The 20,303-nt window shown below is 42.1% G+C and overlaps 1 protein-coding gene and 1 non-coding gene across 3 annotated transcripts in view; one reads left to right on the top strand and one right to left on the bottom strand.

The window, feature by feature from the left end:
• LOC136443169 (receptor-transporting protein 4-like) overlaps positions 1-20,303 on the bottom strand; it is a 50,840-nt gene that overhangs the window by 13,760 nt on the left and 16,777 nt on the right. The window contains exons 1-2 of one of the 2 annotated variants that reach the window (XM_066440304.1): positions 9,366-9,681; positions 8,447-8,594 (exon numbers count right to left, since the gene is read on the bottom strand). In XM_066440304.1, the coding sequence (XP_066296401.1) occupies positions 8,447-8,594; positions 9,366-9,613 (396 nt within the window). In that variant the 5' untranslated portion in view covers positions 9,614-9,681. Of the gene's footprint in view, positions 1-8,446; positions 8,595-9,365; positions 9,682-20,303 lie in introns of those variants that run through there. The other variant, XM_066440305.1, reaches the window with a different exon arrangement.
• Positions 15,099-15,181, top strand: Trnal-uaa (transfer RNA leucine (anticodon UAA)). The gene has a single exon. It is a non-coding gene; the product is annotated as a tRNA-Leu (tRNA).

Raw genomic sequence — 20,303 nt, forward strand, 5'->3', positions numbered from 1 at the left:
CCTTCCCGGCTGTTTCAAACATCTCCAAATCGCTAAGAAATTCTTAAACAAGTAACTCGTGGTCCTGTCCTTGGTGCTGATAACCTTATTGCTGCAAAACAAAACGTTCACTTTGAAAACGTTCCTTTTTTTATTGAAATTGCACTCTAAACTACCAGTTGCATCGATTTACTGGTACTATCAGTATTGTTAATGTGATAATGAAGGTTGGTCTTACATGCAAGGTAAACAAAATTTGAAAAAAAAAGACCGCGCAACATAGGATGTGATTGGAGTAACAGGCCGCAAAAAGAAAGTTCCACTTTCGGGGAAGGCTTCATCAGACTACCACAGAGAAGATGCGGAAATTTTCAAGTTATGAGGACAAAAATACTGGAGCAGACTAGTATGGCAGTATCCGTATCCGGAAAATAAAGGGACCGGAACTTGCAAGAGAGAGATCAAAATACGACATGTTGTCGTATAGAACTCTGAGCGGGCACATACCAATGAACAACAAAACATAGAAGTGAACGCACAGTAATCTGGATAACTGTGATGATAAAGATAAAGAGGTGAGTTTTGTACAGTTGTGTCCTCGACGGTTTGTCGAAAAGAAAGCTCCACGCCAATACATGATGCTAAATACGAATAGGCTAAATGACAGCACACGCGCCTTTCAACGAACTCTACAACCATGACATGCTTTCTAATGGGCTAACAGCGGTGACTTGTACACTTGAAAGCTACATCACCTATTCTGTACAACATTCAGCGATATTCTCAAAAGAAAACCGTTTTCCGTCTCTTTCATTCATGTTAATGACAAGCAGCGCTATTAGCAGTAAGGACTCACAGTTCCTGTGCAGATTCGATTCAAATGAAGTATCTAATTGCCTTGTAAGTCACTTGAAAGCAAAAGCGTGGTACAGAAACAGCCTTCTCTGTGCCTTGTATCCAAAACAAATTCCAATCATGGCTTAAACTGTGCGTCGCATAACCTTAAGATAATCGTATTCCGTAATTAATGCTTGGTCCTAAGATGAAATACTTGGTAAAACAAAGAGAGAAAAAAAGGAATCCAGGGCTATCTTTTGGGAGACACAAAATAGTCTTCCGTTGCTTGTCATCTTTCCACACATGACAACAACTTTTGTTCCACTCACGCAGGTAAAGGTTCTTCATGTTGTTTTTGGGACATAGACTATCTTCACTGGCCACAGCAGATAGAACAATCACTTCTGCGAAAGGTAGCGAAAACCAGAACACAATTCTAGTGATTCCAGTTTTCCGAATGTTGCAAACATTTCCAAAGCGCTATGATATGCTTTAGCGAGTAACTCACGGACCCGTCCTTGGTGCTGATAACCTTATTGCAACAAAACAAATTGCCATTTTGAAAATGTTCCTCTTCTGTTGAAACGACCACAGAAAGAGTAGTGAAGTATGTATTATAGATTACATCAAATGGAGATCTTTTGAATTAACAAACAATTAACAATATCAAACTTCTATTACGCATTGTATGACACTAGCTGTACTTGATTGCCATAAGTAAGCAAATTGAACGGAAAAGTGGGGAATAAAAACAGCCTTGCCTGTGCCTTGCATTCAAACGAAGTCTTGATAGTTCAATATGGCTTCCCTGATGCGTCGGGCGTCCTACAATGACCATATGCCGTAACACATGCTTGGTTCTATGAGGTAGAATACATGTACTTGGTAAGACATTAGATGGAAGGAAGAATGGACGGTGTTCTGGACTAACTTTGGAGAAGGAAAAAATAGCATATTTCTGCTTGTCATCAGAAAGGACGCACATTTAGCAGTTGTTACTTGTTGCCTTTTTGCCCTGTTTTAGATTTGAAAAAAAAAGATCTTGGACGATGAAATCAAACCAAAACCGAACAAAACAACCAGATTACGTTTTATCACAGTGTGGACAGTCATATAATTACAATCATTTTAATGTTGAATTGAAAAGGAATCGTCCCTATGCAGTACTGTAGTCGACTGCAGAAGAAACTTCGGGCAATGTTTTCATCGTCAGAACGTCCAAGGCGCTTGACATGTTTATGATAAAGTGTCGTTTTGTATACATAACTATTGAAAAATATGTAATTCAATGTTCATCTATTTGCATACGACTTGCCAATCAAGGTTAGATATTACAAACTGATCTGCCAAACAAACTGCAAAGACAAATACATTCAGACCGTCAGTGTAGATAGGAGAGTTCCTCTTTCACACGGAGTTCTTGTACTTCATCTTAAAACTGGAAGAAGAAAATGAAACCTACCTTCTAGAGTAGTTATTAGAGTTTCCGTGTTGACTATGGCTTATTAAAGAAAAAACGTTTATTGCATGTTCGTGCCCGGATACTATTTGTAGGTACATTGTAGTTGTAATAACTTTCCTATACCGAACCTACTTTTAAGTATAACTAAGTATGCAATATTCAAGAAGTGGTGTTACGACAAAGATAGAAATAACATATCCAAACCCATGTATATTTGCTGATCTTCAAAACACTATTAAGTACTGCAATGTCTCCGAATTGCAAACTCTTGGAAAAGCCCTACAGGGGACTTAGTGTTAGGGTCCGTACTGTGTGTTACCATGCACTGTTGTGTATAGAAGACAATTGTTGTGGATCCTTGGGTTGGTCCCGTATATTGCCAGCGACAAAATTGATATTCCCATGTATTGTTTTGTTGTAATTTCAATAAAGCTTTAAATAAAAAAGGTACATTGTAGAAATATAGGAAAACATGTGACGGTGTACTACGACTGACACTGTTGTGACAATAGACTACTTATTAATAAAAACTAGTGTTGACTATATCTAGACAAGCTGGGATTGGCTTCTGTTTTTAGAGCTAGTGGAAGACGAAAAGTCCCACTTTTTCTAGCATTTGTGGGTTTTGAGTTGCATTCATGTACGTACACATAAACATCAATTGTGAATCCAAGAAACAGTCCAGCGAATTGATCAGTTACTGTAGTGACGAAGCTTTAGTTGGTCTACATGTATGTGTGAAAGTTGAGGGATGGAATAGCGGTATACGTTACGACATGGCAGTATTGCCGCCTTCCTTTGTACTGCATATAGAATCAGAACCACTCAGATATCAATTTAGTTTTCATCGGTTAATTGAAGATGTTGTTGAGGTTCATATCGTCTGCGGAGCTGACGCAAAAGTGTGGGTTGTGAAGTGGCGGTCGGCGGCTAGCCCTAGCCCGCTCGGCCCACGCGAACTCTTCCACCGTAGAGAGATGGGGCACACGACGGCATCACATCCCGACACTACGAAAACACTCCCACATAAAACCCACGAATTTCACTGCGTTTTCAAACATGTGATTTACTCAACAAGTTCGAACACATCAAGTGTTAGTCGTTGTCAAACTTCAGAGAAATGCAGTGGATTTTTGTGATACCGTCATAAGTTATCTCACAGGAAAAGACTATCATACGCTGAAACTCGTAAAGAATACAACCATTTGTATGCTTAAATGCTTTAGTTAATAATTTTCATTTCATTATTTCTATCTCTTAGAGGCCAGTTACAGTAAGAACTTCAGAGAAATGCAGCTAGTGGATTCTAGTGATACCGTCAGAAGTTACCTACCAGGAAAAGACTACCATACGCTGAAACTCGTAGAATATACAGTCTTTGGTATGTTTAAAATGCTTTTAGTTGATCATTCTCATTTACTTATTTCTATGTCGTAGCGGCTAGTTACAGTAGGTTTTCAGAGAAAACAGTGGATTCTAGTGATACCGTCATAAGTTGCCTACCAGTAAAAGACTACCATACGCTGAAACTCGTAAAATATACAGTCTTTGGTATGTTTAAGATTATTTTAGTTGACCATTTTCATTTACTTATTTCTATCCCGTAGCGGCCAGTTACAGTAAGAACTTCAGAGAAATGCAGTGGATTCTAGTGATACCGTTATAAGTTACCTACCAGGAAAAGACTACCATACGCTGAAGCTCGTAGAAAATACAGCCATTGGTATGTTTAGAATACTTTTAGTGGATCATTTTCATTTACGCATTTCTATCTCGTAGCGACCAGTTACAGTAAGAACTTCAGAGAAATGCAGTGGATTCTAGTGATACCTAATCTCCAAGCAAATCTATAGGTTGCGAAGATCGTATCAAACTGGCAGAAGAAGTACGTTTTGCAACCCATTGCTATACAAGCTCCTTCTTCCAGTTGGATACGGCCTTTGCAATCCATTGGGCCTGCTTGGAGACTAGTGATACCGTCATAAGTTACCTAACAGGAAGCGACTACCATACGCTGAAACAGATTCATTCCAAAACGAGCTTGAAGACACGTAATGCTGCATCTCTTCATGGTACTTTACTTTAACAACATAATGATTAACCTTTACTGACAACATTTTATTTGATGTGGACACAGCAGGCCTTGTGGGTTTACGCTTCCGTCCTCACGTTGTAACGCATGGCTAGTTCACACCCCCACACACTCATTGTGACTTTTTCATTGCCCAAACAACCACTTCGTGTAGAACACAGTCATTGGTATGTTTAAAATTCTTTCAGCTGATCATTTTTATTTACTTATTTCTATCTCGTAGCGCCCAGTTATAGTACGAAAACTGCAAGAACTGCCAAAATTGACTACAACATTGTTGACACAAACTCCGACAATGGAAGGAAATATTGACGAAGCAATTCGACGTTTTAGCACGAGTCTGGATGCGTGTACTCTGGTAATTGAACTCAAGTTATGTTGAGTCAAATTACCGATAAGCGACAAGTAAATAAGGTAACCAAGATGATTTACATGATCTAGAAGACGATGGTCTATTGTTGTCTTGTTAAGAAACATTCTTACCAAAAATGACGAGATATGTTCAAGGCACAACTTGCGGGCTTTACGTTAACCCATTCATTAAGTAATGTAAAACGTTCTCTGGAATGTTTGGGATCATATTTCGCATATCATAACGGTGTTCATGCGGGAATGCACCAATCTACCGTCTGCATGACGACTGGTAGATACCTTTGAAAAATCATTTTCAAAAGAAAACAAAATACTACAAATACAACAGTAAACTGCAACTTTTAGCATGGAAATGATGGCCATGGCTTTGGGCCACCTTTATCTTCGCTCTGTGATATCCACACAGAAGATTTCACCTGAACCAAGACGAAGCCAAAGGGGACCCAAAGGCGTTGGAGGAAGCAAAGAGAAATTGAATTGGTAGATAAGAAAAGTAATAACATCAGACTACCGCTCTTCTGTGTAGTTAGTACAAGTCCTACCTACGCTCATATCCTTGTTGTCAATTGTCGCTACTTAAGACCAATTATGTAGTATAGTAATTGACTCCCCATACTTACATAAGTTGTTTCTAAAGCACAGATAGTTTTGCTCAACAAAACGTTGCTCTGAACTGACTACCGTATTCTTTGAAAGACACCTTCCTAGCCGACGCCACCTATGCCCACGGGCGATACTTTTTGAACTTCTCCTATCTACATCGTGGGCATTTGGAGTACTGGCCGTAACATCGTTAAGGACTTTACAAGGGTCAAGGTCTAAGATGTTCAAGTAGGAGTGAAGAAAGTTCTGTCGTGGAAGAAACAGCAACATTTGCTTTGGTCATCTGATGGACATATCCTATGAACAACATTGGAGACTATCCTAGATTAAGAGAAAGTTGTAGTAATGGTATGACGCAAGCAAGGTGATTTTGAAAAGACTGGAATTTTTCTCAAAAGATATTAGCAAAACATTACTGGTCTGAAAACAAGTGGTGTTGAGTGGTCTATCAGTTAGCAAGTCCGCTCCTGGCCGAAAAGGTCGGAGATCTAAAGCTAGATATGCACACCACTGGTAGGTGTCACAGACTTAGTTAATGTTTAATGAGAACCAACCTTTTTAAGTACATCAATGAGTTCTCGAAGGTTGTAGGAACGCGTCTTTGTGAATGATTGCTCAAACCAATAACGACATAGCACTTGAAGTTCAACACAGAACTGCTGTGTTGTCACACGTGATGATTTAGAGCCCAGTCACAGATTGTACGTCGTACGATTGTCGTACAATCGCAAACGGAAAATGCTGCATTAGATTCTTACCAATGGTTAGTTCTGCCACAGACTGCTTGAGAATTCTACAACATCAAAATCGTACGATGACCTACGACAAATGTTATCTTCGGCAAGCTTTCTGGTATTCTTGGACACACATAAAACTTCAACATCCTCTCTGACAACGTTTTAAACAACTTTTAATTCTACGTGGTAGTTTGCTATGCTATTCTGATATCAACTGTAATACTATGTTAGCCACACACGACTACATCACAGCGACAAAGCGTTTTTTAGCCATATATGTTCTTTTTGCTTTTTCTCTTCTAGGAGGGAGGGTTGGACTTACGTTTCCATTAGGTATTTGTTCATTTACCATTCACAAGTTTTTAGTGTCTTGTCAAATATTCTATTTTCTACAATGTACACGAGGCGAGAATGCAAATTGTGTACAAATTGAGTCCGCCGTCACTTTGTCTTCGTCCACATATTTCTTATTTGATGTTTCTTTGAAAAAAAAAGTTACAAACGGCGAATATTCATAAATATTTCAACACTGATCCTACAATCGAAGATAAAGCGAAGTCAGATTATATTTGAACGTTCACTAATCTGTCATAACCAATGGTAAACTGGTATTATTAAAACAGGAAGGGAGAGGTAGAATCACCATTGTTATGGAGATGTACATATCTGACGCATCATTTAAAACAGCTCACGTGCATAACATGTTATTTGCAATATTTCCTTGCCCAGGTAATGCTCTATAGGAAAAATATACATCTGACCTTGGTGTCGCCCCCCCCCCTCTCGCGTGCATGTGTACTTAAGAAAGTGAAGGTCAAATTGTCGTTTTATTTTACACAGACTTGTCTATTATGAATGATGACTAATATAAGAAGCGTTGTTTTATATAACCGATGACGAAAACAAAATGTTGAATTTCAAACTAGGATCGTATCGAACTTTGCTGACGTAGCCAGATAAGAAGTTGGCAGATAAAAAGAGGGCAATATCCAGAAAATAAATTGTACATCAGGTCAATTTGCCATGATGTGGGTGGCTTAAATGTGAGGTAATTAAGCGTGGTTTTAGTGTACATGACACAACGGTAGGCCAATATACCTGTACGGGGGCGTTCGCAGTATGGCTCTCAAACTACCCACGTTCGACTCCAAACTAGAAACCGAGCTGCTAATTAAGAAACCAGGAAGAAAGACGGTTTAAAAAGGGATAAACGTCTTTAAGACAGATCATTTTCTGCGTTAACTTTAAGTAATGCTGGCTGTGGTGAAGAATACGGCAAGGTCGTTAAGAAAACGCTTGAATCCGCGTGTCCTTGTGCGGTCTCACCCTCTCCGCCCACGGCGGGCTTGAAGTACACACCCCCGCTGACTGACAGACCGACTACTGGCGTTGTCGTGGACGAAGAATTTAATTTTCCCTTCTGTAATATCTCTCTTTATCAGTTCTTCCCATTTTAGTTTTTATCGTCAATTGTGCACCCACTCTCTGTGTTAAAATAGCCTCCCTAGCGCCGGCAGACCACAGGCCGAAACAATAGGTCTACCTGTGTGGTCGATACGTCTAAGAGAAATGACGGCGTGGGCTAGTACTTGCACCAAATCTCAATCACCTTGTCCTGACATCTGGTCAAAGCTATCTTACTCCCACAAAGTCGTATTAAAACCATTTTACTTCACTGTTAAACGACTTTCCAGCAGCGTTTCTTCTTCAATAAGTGAGCTGAACACAAGGCTGGTATAGCTTTTTAAACTGGTCTGATAGCTCATTCGAACGGTGCTTTGGGCGGAATTCATAGAGACCCTGGGCTAAAGATCGCAACCTTCGAAAAGCGTAACGCGTATATTTGGATTGTTTAACCACAAACTTGCAAAGCATCAAAAGGACCACACATCATTAGAAAAAAGTCGGTAGATTTTTTATCACCCCCCGATTTTCTAATATGAAAAGAGTGATTGGTGATACAGAAAATGTGATTTTCCCCATTATAAGTCTAACTGAGTGCTAGGATGAGGTATTCTTAATTACCGATGTCTTTATAGTCACAATCCGCTTTAGCGTCGGCACTGGGCTTGCATATGATTAACAGGTGAGCACTGGTGGCGAGAAGTGGGCATCTCACTTTCCAAAAACTACCCATGCAGATGACTTATCACTGCACATCTAACACGATGGATTCAAAGTAGCCTTGGATGCCCAAAGCGTGACCTTATGACCTTGCATAATCGCGGATACCAGCTCGGTTTAGGTTTACACTTGTCATCATTATGGTCACGCAGCCATGGCGGCAGTACGTCGTATAGCAATGTTACAAAGCAACATGGAATGCGATTTACATAGAGAGAGAGAAAAAAAGTCCAAACTTACCTGACAGGAGAAGCGGACCTTGGCGGAGTCCCTGAAACGGTACCACCGTGGGCTGGGCGCAGCAGGGCTCGGGATGAGGTACCACAAGTGCGGGTAGAACTGCGAGAAGAGCTTAGAGAACTCGCCGTGCCACACGGCCTCCATACTCCTAGACGTAGCCAGCCACGCACAGACGAGCCATCGAGGGAGGGAGGGCAGAAGATAGAATGGAGCGTCAACATACAAGCGCCTCATCTTCATAAAATCGGCGCGCTGTTGTGCACATTGAGCGCACGTGTCGCACAATACTCGTGTATAATTATAACAAACCGTAAACATTCTTACATGCCACACACACACATACACCCAGCCATGTCGCTGACATCCTTCCCGCAGCTAGAAGGGACGTGCCCTATACTGTAAAGAGATTGACTTCTTTAACATCCATCAAATTTTACACCTCCGTATGTGCAATAGACTGTGATTCGCTGAAAGTCCAGGCGACTTGCGTGACTTGGGAAAATATTCCTGCGCACTGAGAAGGGGCTGATTCTTGGAAAGAAGGCACACATAGGTGTGATTTTTGTCCCCGGTAATGGTTACGATTTCATTGCGGGTGGGCGAAGGGTTTTTCTGAGAAAGTACCGGATTAAAGTACCAAAATCACGGAGGAAACGTGCACGTATATTGTTGTATCACGCGGGTTTAACGTGGACTAGATGCTAATTACACATTCCAGGATGCTACCTGTGACGGGGGAATTTTAAGGGGGGAATCTTCAGAAATTGCTGCACTACTAGTACACTACGCTGAGGAGAGAAAGAAAGAGAAGAAATAAAATATGGGATCTATATACTAGAAAAAAATCGGGAGAGAGAGAGGGAATGAGAGAGAGAGAGATGTGGTGATGTGCCACGTGACGTCACCCGTCTTACTGTACCTAACATGCTCCTCGTGGATGCAGCGGCCTGAGGCTTGCATGGCCTCGTGCGAGTCCTCGGTGGTAGGAGGAATGGGAACGGTGGCGGCCGGAGTGTGGACCATGGTTAGCGATTCCAGGGTTTTAACGGAAGGGGGGAGCTTGCCCACACACTGTGTGTTGTTCGGGTTTCTATAGAGGTATAGGCCAGGTTTGTGGTAGAAGGAACGTGGTGGTTCGCTTGCAAGGTGATCGGGTAGTACAGGCATGGGAAGAGAGGAGGTACGGCCGCACCGACTGCCGAGGTATAAATGCGGTTGGGAGTGCAGGTGCCGCTGCTTTTGGGCTAGAAGATGAGGTCATGTGGGGCCCCGCTGGCGTGAAAAAGCCGTCCCATCAGAAGAGTTGCGCAGGCAACGTCATAGGTGGGTCTAACAATGCAAACGCCGATAAACGACTTCCTTGTCAGTCCGCGCACGTTGTCACGCGCTCGCTTTACGTAAGGCTTTCATTGACGACGTGTCTACCTTGTGCCCCATCGACGTAATACGGGGCTGCTGGCGTAAAACATCTGATTTGTGAATCAATGGGCGCGCGAAACGTCCCGAAATGGGCAACCGCCGCCGTGATGACGTCAATAGGCAAAGTGCCTTGCCATATAAGGACAAACGCGGAGAACGGAAATGACCAAATAAGGAAGAAATCGGCATCACAGAGATCGACATTGACGTCATTTGGAAAAACGAGCCGAAGCGAACTGTTTACCATAATTTAATAATTCTTGCAGTGATGCATTTAGTATGCATCTCTCAATGTGCTAGACCTGACTGACGGCTTTGGAATAATGCACTACAATATAACTGCTAGAATTATCTGCAAAACGCTTCTCTCCGAGGCAAAGGACTGTGCACGGAAAGCGTTCGGTTGCTTGAATGGACCTGACGGGGACACACCGGCGCTGATGACTGTATATAAACACGGGTAAGCGTTTTCCTGCAGCGATAGAGAGTCCGCCATATTGTTTATCCCGTTCAGGCGGAAGGCGTTTGATCCGAGCGAGCTAGCCAGACCGGGCGTGATTCGTTACCTAGGTGGAAATTGGACGTCAACGTCACACTTAAGTCGGCTTCACAACAAAATTCCGGCCGGATTTGACGTCAATAGGCTCGCGAAGCCCGCCCCTGTACGGATCCGGTTGTAGGGTGTGGCGAGAGCGGCGTTAATTTACCAGGTAAGGATTCGACGTGCGTCACGGGCGGTGTGTTTTGCAAAATTTGAACAATTGCGACGAGCAAATGTGGTGGATGTGCGATGACGCTTTACGTTACATAAAAGGATTTCTCGATGCATCGGCAAACTTGCAACCGCCCTGGTAACAATATTGTGAGATTTTGTGTGAAATAAACAAAACCATATAAGCTCTGTGCTTTGGGTTATCATTATTGACTACTGTACGCAGAATAGAATCCTGACTATACGTAACAGAGAGTATGTTATTCTTGCAGTAAACAAGCTATCAACATTGCACGTAAAAACCTGCTACTAGGATCACTAGCGCAAAACAACCGCCATATGTATACCCCTCCATGGTACTGAAAATATGACTACTGTTGTTTCTTCTAAAATATGTTCCATTAGGTGACACATTTCGCGCCGTATGTGTGTAATAATTTCAAAATTGCACATAGGCACCAATAAGTACGAAAGACACAATACAATATTCATATGAGTGTGTAGGCTGGTAGTGAATGAATGTGGGGTTTTCTAGGAAACAAGGATTGGGCCCGATTAGGATGAATCAAGGCGACACTGGATATATCATAAACCTTACATTTTTGACACCTCATACTATCATAAACACCATCATAACTCACGAATAGATAAAAAATGACTGTATCAATAATTTAGCTCCTCCGAATTTATTACCTATTTATAACCATCATAAACATTTTATGGCCGTATATCTTAACTTCATTGTTTTCATGTGCATCAATTAACAAATTGCACGAGTTTTGTTTAAATATTCTGACAGACATTTTACACATTTTTCTAGTCCATACGCCCGGTTAATCTCTTTGATATATAATCAGTGAACAACGCAGTACAAGCTACAACAACTGAAATTACTCATATGTACATATGGTAATCATTGATAATAATCTCTCTTTTCCATATGTTCACAAGTATGTATTGACGTGTTATGTTTTTCAATGGTTCAAGAATCATTTTATGAAACCCACATGGTAGCTAATCAATTCAATCATTTTGTTGAAGTCTCGAATTGTTACTAGTATTTCATTATCGTTTGTTTTTATCGTAGTGTTTTACTTCTGTAAGTCTATTGTCAATTATTGCATTTCAAGTAGTTAGCTATAACAATAAGAAAAAAGAATATTTTTGCGATATCAATTAAGGGGAACCCACAATTGATTATTTCAATAGAAGGGTGTGTGCTTAATAACATTAGACACAGACACACACACCTAGCTTGGTGTAAAAATGACTGAGTCATCCCACATTAGACTTCACAGCGCGAAGCGTGCGCGAGTTTAAACGCCGCGGAGTAAATGAAATGCAGCCGACCTTCATACGGGCCCAAACCTTACCGTTACCTGCTGAGGTCAAGGATTGTTAATTTTGAACATCAACATGGCGGATCATGGTACGTTACATGTTGGTAAAGGTAAAGATAGTCCCATAGCCTTTTAGACACCGTAGGGGCAGTGGGCTATTATCCACTGTGTCTATGGCACGGTATTGGAAGGCGGAGCCCAACCCTCTCCTTCCACCGGCTTTTATCTCCCCAACCAAAATCAGGTACCTATTTTTACACCTGGGTGGTGTGAAGAACGTCGTGTAAAGTGCATTTCCCCAAGGGCACAAGATTAGTGACTGACAGGATTCGAACCCAGGGTTCTGGGCCAAACACCCTGCCGTTACGCCACACGACCACACATAGCATAAACATTGTTTTATACAGAATGATGACCACGCAACTCAACGCCCAATGTGCGCTGTTAACATATTATTTACGCGAACTTTAACGTTCAAATGATACGCCTACAAACCACTATTTTGTTATGTTGTAGCTAGCCCTTTGCCGTACTTGTACCCACGTCTCAATACTCTAAGACAACTATTTGCCAATAAGCAAACATGCGGAGCGGAGAACGTTTGTTCTTTCTGAATCAAGCACACACTACTCGCCTACTAACGTACGGTAAACATCAAGGCAGTTTGCTTATTAGTCATATGTAAGAGCTACAAAAATGGCTTCTAGTTTATCTTTCATCAGTGATGAAATCAGTAGAGACCTAAGAGTGCACATTCATAAAAAAGAGACAGAGAGAGCGACAGAGAGAGCGACAGAGAGAGAGAGAGAGACGGGGACAGAGGGAGAGAGAGAGAGACAGAGAGAAGGAGACAGAGAGAGAGCGACAGAGAGAGAGACGGAGACAGGGAGAGAGACAGGGAGAGAGAGCGAGACGAAGACAGAGGGAGCGAAACGGAGACAGAGAGAGAAAGAGAGAGAGAAAAGAACGAGAAATAAAACAAGAAAGAAGAAAATGGCCAAAGACTTCGTCACCACATATACTTCACAAATATCTAATTTTCTATCGACGTTAGTTTGAATGTCAGAATTTTGAGAATAAGAAACGAAAAAAATAAGTAATGGAAAAATGCTAGGCACGACTTCATATAAAACTGCTAAAGTACCCTATCTTATACACATATGCGTCATCTAAGTACCGTCAAATTGGCTTGTAAAGAACTCGTAATGAGAAGGTGCGCTCTGACCAACTGGATCGTATATGTCGTTTCTAGTATTACAGTGACAAATAAAACAAGTTACGTAAAATGTTACGTAAAACCTGCGTGTGTGTGAGTCTGACAACAATCTTCATTGAAAGTGAACATATGAAGCAGTTTTACTTTTAGAATGCTGTCCATCAATGTTTCTTCTTTCTACAAAGCCCTCGCTTTCAAAAAGAAAATGGTTTAGAGAATGAAGCATGGTTTAAGGAAGTGCATATTGGGATCCAGACAGAGGGAGACACACACACGCACACACATACACATACACACACACACACACACACAGAGAGAGAGAGAGAGAGAGAGAGAGAGGGGGGGACGGAGATGGAGACAGAGACGGAGACAGAGAGGGAGAGAGACGGAGACAGAGACAGATACGGAGACAGAGAGAGAGAAAAAAAGAGAGAGACGGAGACAGAGAGAGAGAGAGAGAGGGAGAGAGAAAGAGACGGAGACAGAGACAGATACGGAGACAGAGACAGAGAAAAAAAGAGAGAGACGGAGACAGAGAGACAGAGAGAGAGGGAGAGAGAGAGAAAGAGAGAGAGAGAGAGATAGAGAGAGAGAAAGAGAGACAGAGACAGATACGGAGACAGAGAGAGAGAAAAAAGAGAGACGGAGACAGAGAGAGAGAGAGGGAGAGAGAGAGAGACGGAGACAGAGAGAAAGAGAGAGAAAGAGAGACACAGAGAGAGAGCGGTGGAGACAGAGACAGAGAGAGAGACGGAGACAGACAGAGACAGACAGAGATAGAGAAAGAGAGAAGGAGAGAGAGAGAGAGAGAGATAAAGCTGATATAGAAAGCTAATAGTACTCTCGACCACAGCCCCATGATACGCTATCGATATTCCACGTGCACAATTGAAAAAAAAAACACATTCTCAGAATTCTCAAATGGACAACCAACGATCCTACCGAGGAAAGAACTTTAGAGTGAGCCGTTAGTGTATAAGTGTGGTGCGAGGCAGTAGGCGTTTGTTTGACTACTTGTTGCTGGACAAAAGATCGTCTTCCCACGCCGATCATTAGTTCTTTTCCTCAGGGGAAGTTTGAGGGTTAGTGTGAACGTGACTGAGAGATATCAGATATCAACCCACTAGAAACCTGCTGATAGCGTAATTTCTTCGATCATCCTGAGGAAAATGACTAAGGCGCTAATTAGTAGACCACGGTGGGTATGTGCAAAGAAACATCGAAATGATAGCGTAAATTGTGAAACCTTCGCGGTGGTTCTATTTTCGTGGTGACCTGTTTGCAGCGAATTTATGACACCACGGATATGCGTTGTCAGCGTATTATTGCTGTGCTGTAGAACGTTTCAACCGCGAATTTAGAACACCTCGAAACCCCCATGTTCCTCTCATACCACAAAATTAAATGAATTTACAGCATTCAATGTGTTCAAGCCTTGATCAAGCTCTTTCCATCCACATTTCTAGGCCGGTGTCACAGCGATTTCACCCCACGCCCATTGATTTCGCACCCCCCACCCCACCCCCGAACAAATTACGGGGGGGGGGTGAATTCACTGTGACACCGGACTTGAGCCTCTGTAACGGGTAAGTTAACCAAGCCTATGTGCTACAGTCTCTAACAGAAAATACTTTTAACTAGCGTTACGAGTTACTCTCATTTTGGGCCATATCCCTGCACATGGTACGAATTTCACCGACCAAATCTAATCATCTTTCGATAAAGACGATTGGCCAAAACGACGAAACTTTAAATGTCTTCATTCTAAAAGTGACAGTGCGTGTTGAGAGAAAATAAGTTAGTGAGTGAGTGAGTGAGTGAGTGAGTGAGTGAGTGAGTGAGTGATCATGAGTGAGTGCGTGAGCGAGCGAGCGAGTGAGTGAGTAAGTGAGTGAGACCAAGAATTACAGTATGGACGAACGAATTGACGGACCTATCGCGTACAAGTGACTAATATCAACAACTACCAGGATGGCCGAGTGGTTAAGGCGTTGGACTTAAGTTCCAATGGACGTATGTCTTCGTGGGTTCGAACCCCACTCCTGGTAGACACGTAAACGTGTTTTGTTTCGTCTGTGGAATAGTGATTAAGCTGGCGGACACAAGATCGCGAGGTTACTGGTTCAATTCCTGGTATTTCTAACTCGACGTCGTGTCTTTTTGAAAGGCACATAACACGAATTTTCTCACTCCACCCATGTGTAAATGGATGCCTAATTTCGATTGATGAGGTAAAACAAATTTGCACGTGGTGGAAGGAGTGGGATGGGCTCCACCCTCCAATACCGTGCCGAAAATACAATAGATTAACAACCCACTACACCTACAGACTCCAAAAGGATATCGGACCTTTACCTAGCTTTAGACATACCAATGGTAATCTTATACGCAATGATTCATCCCTTGTTCCTTTCTATAATGCGTATCAAAGATAATTGATGAGTTATGATACAGACTTTAAGTAAGATGATATAACAAAAACTATCTACACACCCATGTCTTTAAATGAGTAGGAGGAGGACAAAGCCTAGTCATTTATGAAAGAACATCCACGCATGATGACTGCTTCAAACGTGCACCAAAGATCCATCGGTTTACATATGGGAAATTGAACATTTATCAACACACACCGTGTTTTCTTAATCCTATTTTTCTGTATTCTACTCGATTTTCACGATGTCTTCTTAAACATGAGGGCAGTTCCCCAGAGCATTGGCTAGTACGGGCTTTACTAAGAGTTTGCTGGGTGGGGTCGTGTGGCGTAACGGCAGGGTGTTTGGCCCAGAAGTCATGGTTTTGGATCATGTCATGTCACCGATCTTGTGCCCATGAAAAATGCACGACGTTCCTCACTCAACCCAGGTGTAAAAATGGGTACCTAACTTCGGTTGGGGAGGTAAAAGGCGGTGGAAGAAGCGGATGGGCTCTGTCTTCCAACACCGTGCCCAAGACACCGTGGATAACAACCCACTGCCCCTACAGCCTCAAAAAGACTTAAGGACTACCTTAACCTTTACCCTATCGGTGCAATATGACCGCTGTCTATTATTGGTGTTATATGATGGCAGTTCTATACTTCATTTTTAGGTCTGTGGCAGTTTAAATGAACATAAACATTTCAGGTCATGCTAATCTATACAAAATAAACGCCAACGACTTTTGGTTACGCCCCTCACACTTAGGCCGTGTTTGTTGATCGTTAGAAGGTAGTCGAATGAAAAAAAATCTCGAGCATATTTTTCACCAAAACATGTACCCCATCACATTAGACGAGGCATGGAGGGCTGTGAACATCGGCCGATCACTAGACATCGCACGATGATCGAGGGAACACTGAAAATACCATTTAGAACTATCAGACTTGTCGGCTGATTTTCTCTGTTATGTGTGTGGCACGGGCATAAGGAAAATCACGATCATGGTCTGGCTAACGACCGCAAAAAAAGAGGCCATGAGTTTGAAGACGACATATCGTTCAACCAGTACAATAGCTTCAGAGGGAAGACAACTCCAAGGTAAGAGCGCGGTCACATCCGTCGTACGCTCGTCGTACGATACCAAACAGAGGGCATTCTTGGTATTGTCGTGCATGAGTCTTTACAAAATTCAGCTGTTTTGTTATCGAAGAGGCTGTCTTAGATCCTTGTCGGTGGTTGGTTCTGTCACAGCCTGCCTGAAAATTCTACGACATCATAATCGTACGACAACCAACAACGAAATTGATCAAAAGTCATCTGCGCCTGTGAAACTGTCCGTGGTAACGTTAAATACAATTGTGAACAGAGTCGGGGAGGACCGTACGTATATCGTGACTCTGTGACTTTATGGGTTATTGGCTCGGTAACAAAGCCCTTGTGTCACATCCTCGTTGAAAACTGGCCCGGTGATTTCGCTCACCAACAATACTTCTTAACTTCAGCACCAAGGACGTAACCGTCCCCATGTCTCAGGGATATGTGTCCGTATCCGTATATTTCGTGTAACCGCCCTTCGGTGTGATATGCCAGCCTCGCAGGCACGTGGTGTAGCAGTAGCTGGTTATATATCAAAATCCTACACGACGAATGTAACCACACCCTAAGATAAAAGACCCCCCATAAAAGAGATTGTGGGAGAGAGCTCGATGTAAGCGAAATCCAAGGCCAATAGAAAAAAAAAGGATTTCATGTAGCAGTTGTTGAGTCAGTGACGATGGAGGAGGCGAATTTGTACACAGATAAAGACAGAGCTCCCCCACTAAAACTCCTGGCGATGACAGACATTGACAGAACGCCCACGTGATTTCGGTACATATCATTCCCTCAGACACAGATTTCCATCCATACCCTCAGCCAAACGCAATGTGAAAACGGTTCTGAACATGAAAATGTCAAACAGAACCCTCGTAGTGTCGCGCCAGTCATTCAAAGGGAGCGCGGTCGCGATCCTGCACGCCTACCCCACGCCTATGACTTGTCATGCAAACTTTCATACAAACACATCAATCTCACTAATTCTCTCAATTACGAAAAGCTACAAGCATGATGCATGGAAGATTTGAGTGCTACAAATTGGTAAATCTATCCTCTCACTAGCTAGTCCTTAGCTGAACACTCACCTTTCCATACAGGTGCTTGAGATGTCCGCCCTAACGTCTCCAAGAAGCCAAGTAAAAGAGGCAGACTCGAAGGTGTAGGATGAGGAAGAGTGTTCACGTGATGCGACACGCCTAAAAACACCCACAAAGACCTGTGCCCAGTTCTAGTCTTACATGCAGGCCTTAGTAGGGGACAATGAAAATATGTCCGCAACCGACAAGGGTTGGACGTGATTCTAACGAGCTACTGCCCACCTAAAGCATTTATCTAAGTAGACAGCCAATGCCGACTGATTACTGACTAAACAGTGTTCCTCTCCGAGATAAGCAAGCCTACTGAGAAACCACGCTACACCTACTACCACAAGGGAGAGGCCGTTTCTTAATAATTACCATTCTACAGATCGGGAGCAATGGTATTTTACTATGAATAGAAAATTGACGAGGATTTTCTGCAACGTTATACAGAAATGTAGAGAACTGGTACAAAAGTTTCAAACGTTTTTTTGTTTGTTTTTTCTTTGTTATATAAAATGTCACTGATAATTTGTCCCTTAACAACGACTACTGATTACCCTAGTAGTACATTTGTGCTCAAGGTGCTTTGTGCAAAATCATACTATTTGAAGTAAATGACCAGCTGTGAAGTATTGGGCTCATTTGGCTCAAATGCTGAGGCGGGCGTGATTGTAGATGGACATTGGACAGAGATTTCCTTTCTTCTTTCGACGTCTTGACGTGACCAATCAAGTTGACATTTTATATAAGTGACCAATTACAACATTTGACTGATGTAGTTCACTACGGTGTACAAAGAACGAGAAAGCTGTTGCTCTGCTCACTGTCTCTTATTCCGTCCATTTCTACATGCCCATGAAAAGCTTGAAAATCTATCAGAGTGTCTTTGTACGAAACAGTTTGAAAGAGTTCCCGTTGAAGCGTTTTAGACATCAGACTTATACGTAGTTTTTTCAATCCAAACCAAAGAAAATATTTGGAAAAAAAACACTCCTGCAGTTCAAGAGCGAGCTGATAGGAGACCCAAACCTACACCACTTCTTCCTTACATTAAAAGCTATCTACCACCAACAAATCAAGACCATAGCATGTCCAGAACAAAAGATAAAAAAACTGGAAGTTTTGCTGCAGTACAAATGTCACACACCAGGAGGTTTTAAAATCCACCTTGACCTTTGTCATCCGAACGCCTCCCCAAATACCAAATATCTTTACGCTCTATCCACAGGCTCTAAAGTTATGATGACCACAAATCTGTATCTGTATCTATATAGCCGGTATAACCGCCCTTCGGCGTAACACAATTTCACAGACACACCAAAAAATGCATTGAGTGACTAGTCGTGACAATTTCTACATCATTAGAAAAGGTTAATGAGGATGGGACTAGGTAAAGCTTAAAGGCAAAAAAAGGTTCACATTGTAATAGAAACCGTAATATAAGGATATCTATTCGCGGGCAGACACCCTATAATAGCTAGTGTGTCACGCCAAAGAGCGGCAATTAATACAATAGATATTTACCTACAAACCTATGTGTAAAAGTTGCTGATTGACCTATTTTTTGCATGGGACATACGTAACGTACATAAAACAGGTCACTGACCGACTACGTAACACAAAAAAGTCGGCTCTGTGCGGGTGGAGTACGTAGGGGTTCAGTTTGGTTCAGTTCTCGGTCCCATACAGACAGAATGGGCACAACTCAATGTTCGTGGCTACCTTATGAAGTATGGAGCCTTCAATGAATATCCACCAAAACTCAACTAATTGTGATTATTACTTTAAATGTGTCGCTATTATCACAACGTGAAAACACTGTAACGTTATTCAGTTGGTCTTGACATGTAAGCCATCATTCTCTTCTTGGTCAAAGAGTGCGTGTTTTGCGAGGTCTATATTTGATGCCAGGCGGGGTGCTTCAGACAACTAGGCTAGTTTTTGCAAACGTCAACAAGGGACGACACAAACTTGACGGGACACACAAACACTTCACCAGATTGGTCTTTTCTTAGAGATGTACACGTGTCACTTCACAAATGTCAGCACAAGACACTCGACACAAAAGTTACTCAAGCAACCCAATTTAAATTTTGTAAACGTGCTAGTTTTTGCAAACGTCAACAAGGGACGGCATGAATTTGACGGCACACGGGATTGGGCTTTTCCAAAAATTGTGCCAAATTTCACCGTAAGAAACTCGATTCAAAAGCTATTCAAGCAACTGGATAAGTTTTGTAAACGGTCAGACGTTTCAGACAACAACCGCTGTCTTTCGTCATTGACCAAAACGTCGGATGCTGTCTGAAACCACGTACAAAACTTATCCAGTTGCTTGAGTAACTTATGTATTGTGTATCACGTTGCCTAGATGTCTAACTTTCATCGATATACTAGTGTAGTCACTGACAAAGACAGCGGATACTGTCTGAAATGTCTGACCCGTTACTAATCGTATCCAGTTATTTGGGTCCAACCTTCATTCAGCGTAAGAAATTAATTATTTGACACTACCAGACAAATATTTTAGGCAATAAACTTATCATCCATCATGATGTTGGGTACTTTTGACAATG

The sequence above is a fragment of the Branchiostoma lanceolatum genome, chromosome 10 (genome assembly GCF_035083965.1).
Source record: "Branchiostoma lanceolatum isolate klBraLanc5 chromosome 10, klBraLanc5.hap2, whole genome shotgun sequence".
NCBI classification, from domain to species: domain Eukaryota; kingdom Metazoa; phylum Chordata; class Leptocardii; order Amphioxiformes; family Branchiostomatidae; genus Branchiostoma; species Branchiostoma lanceolatum.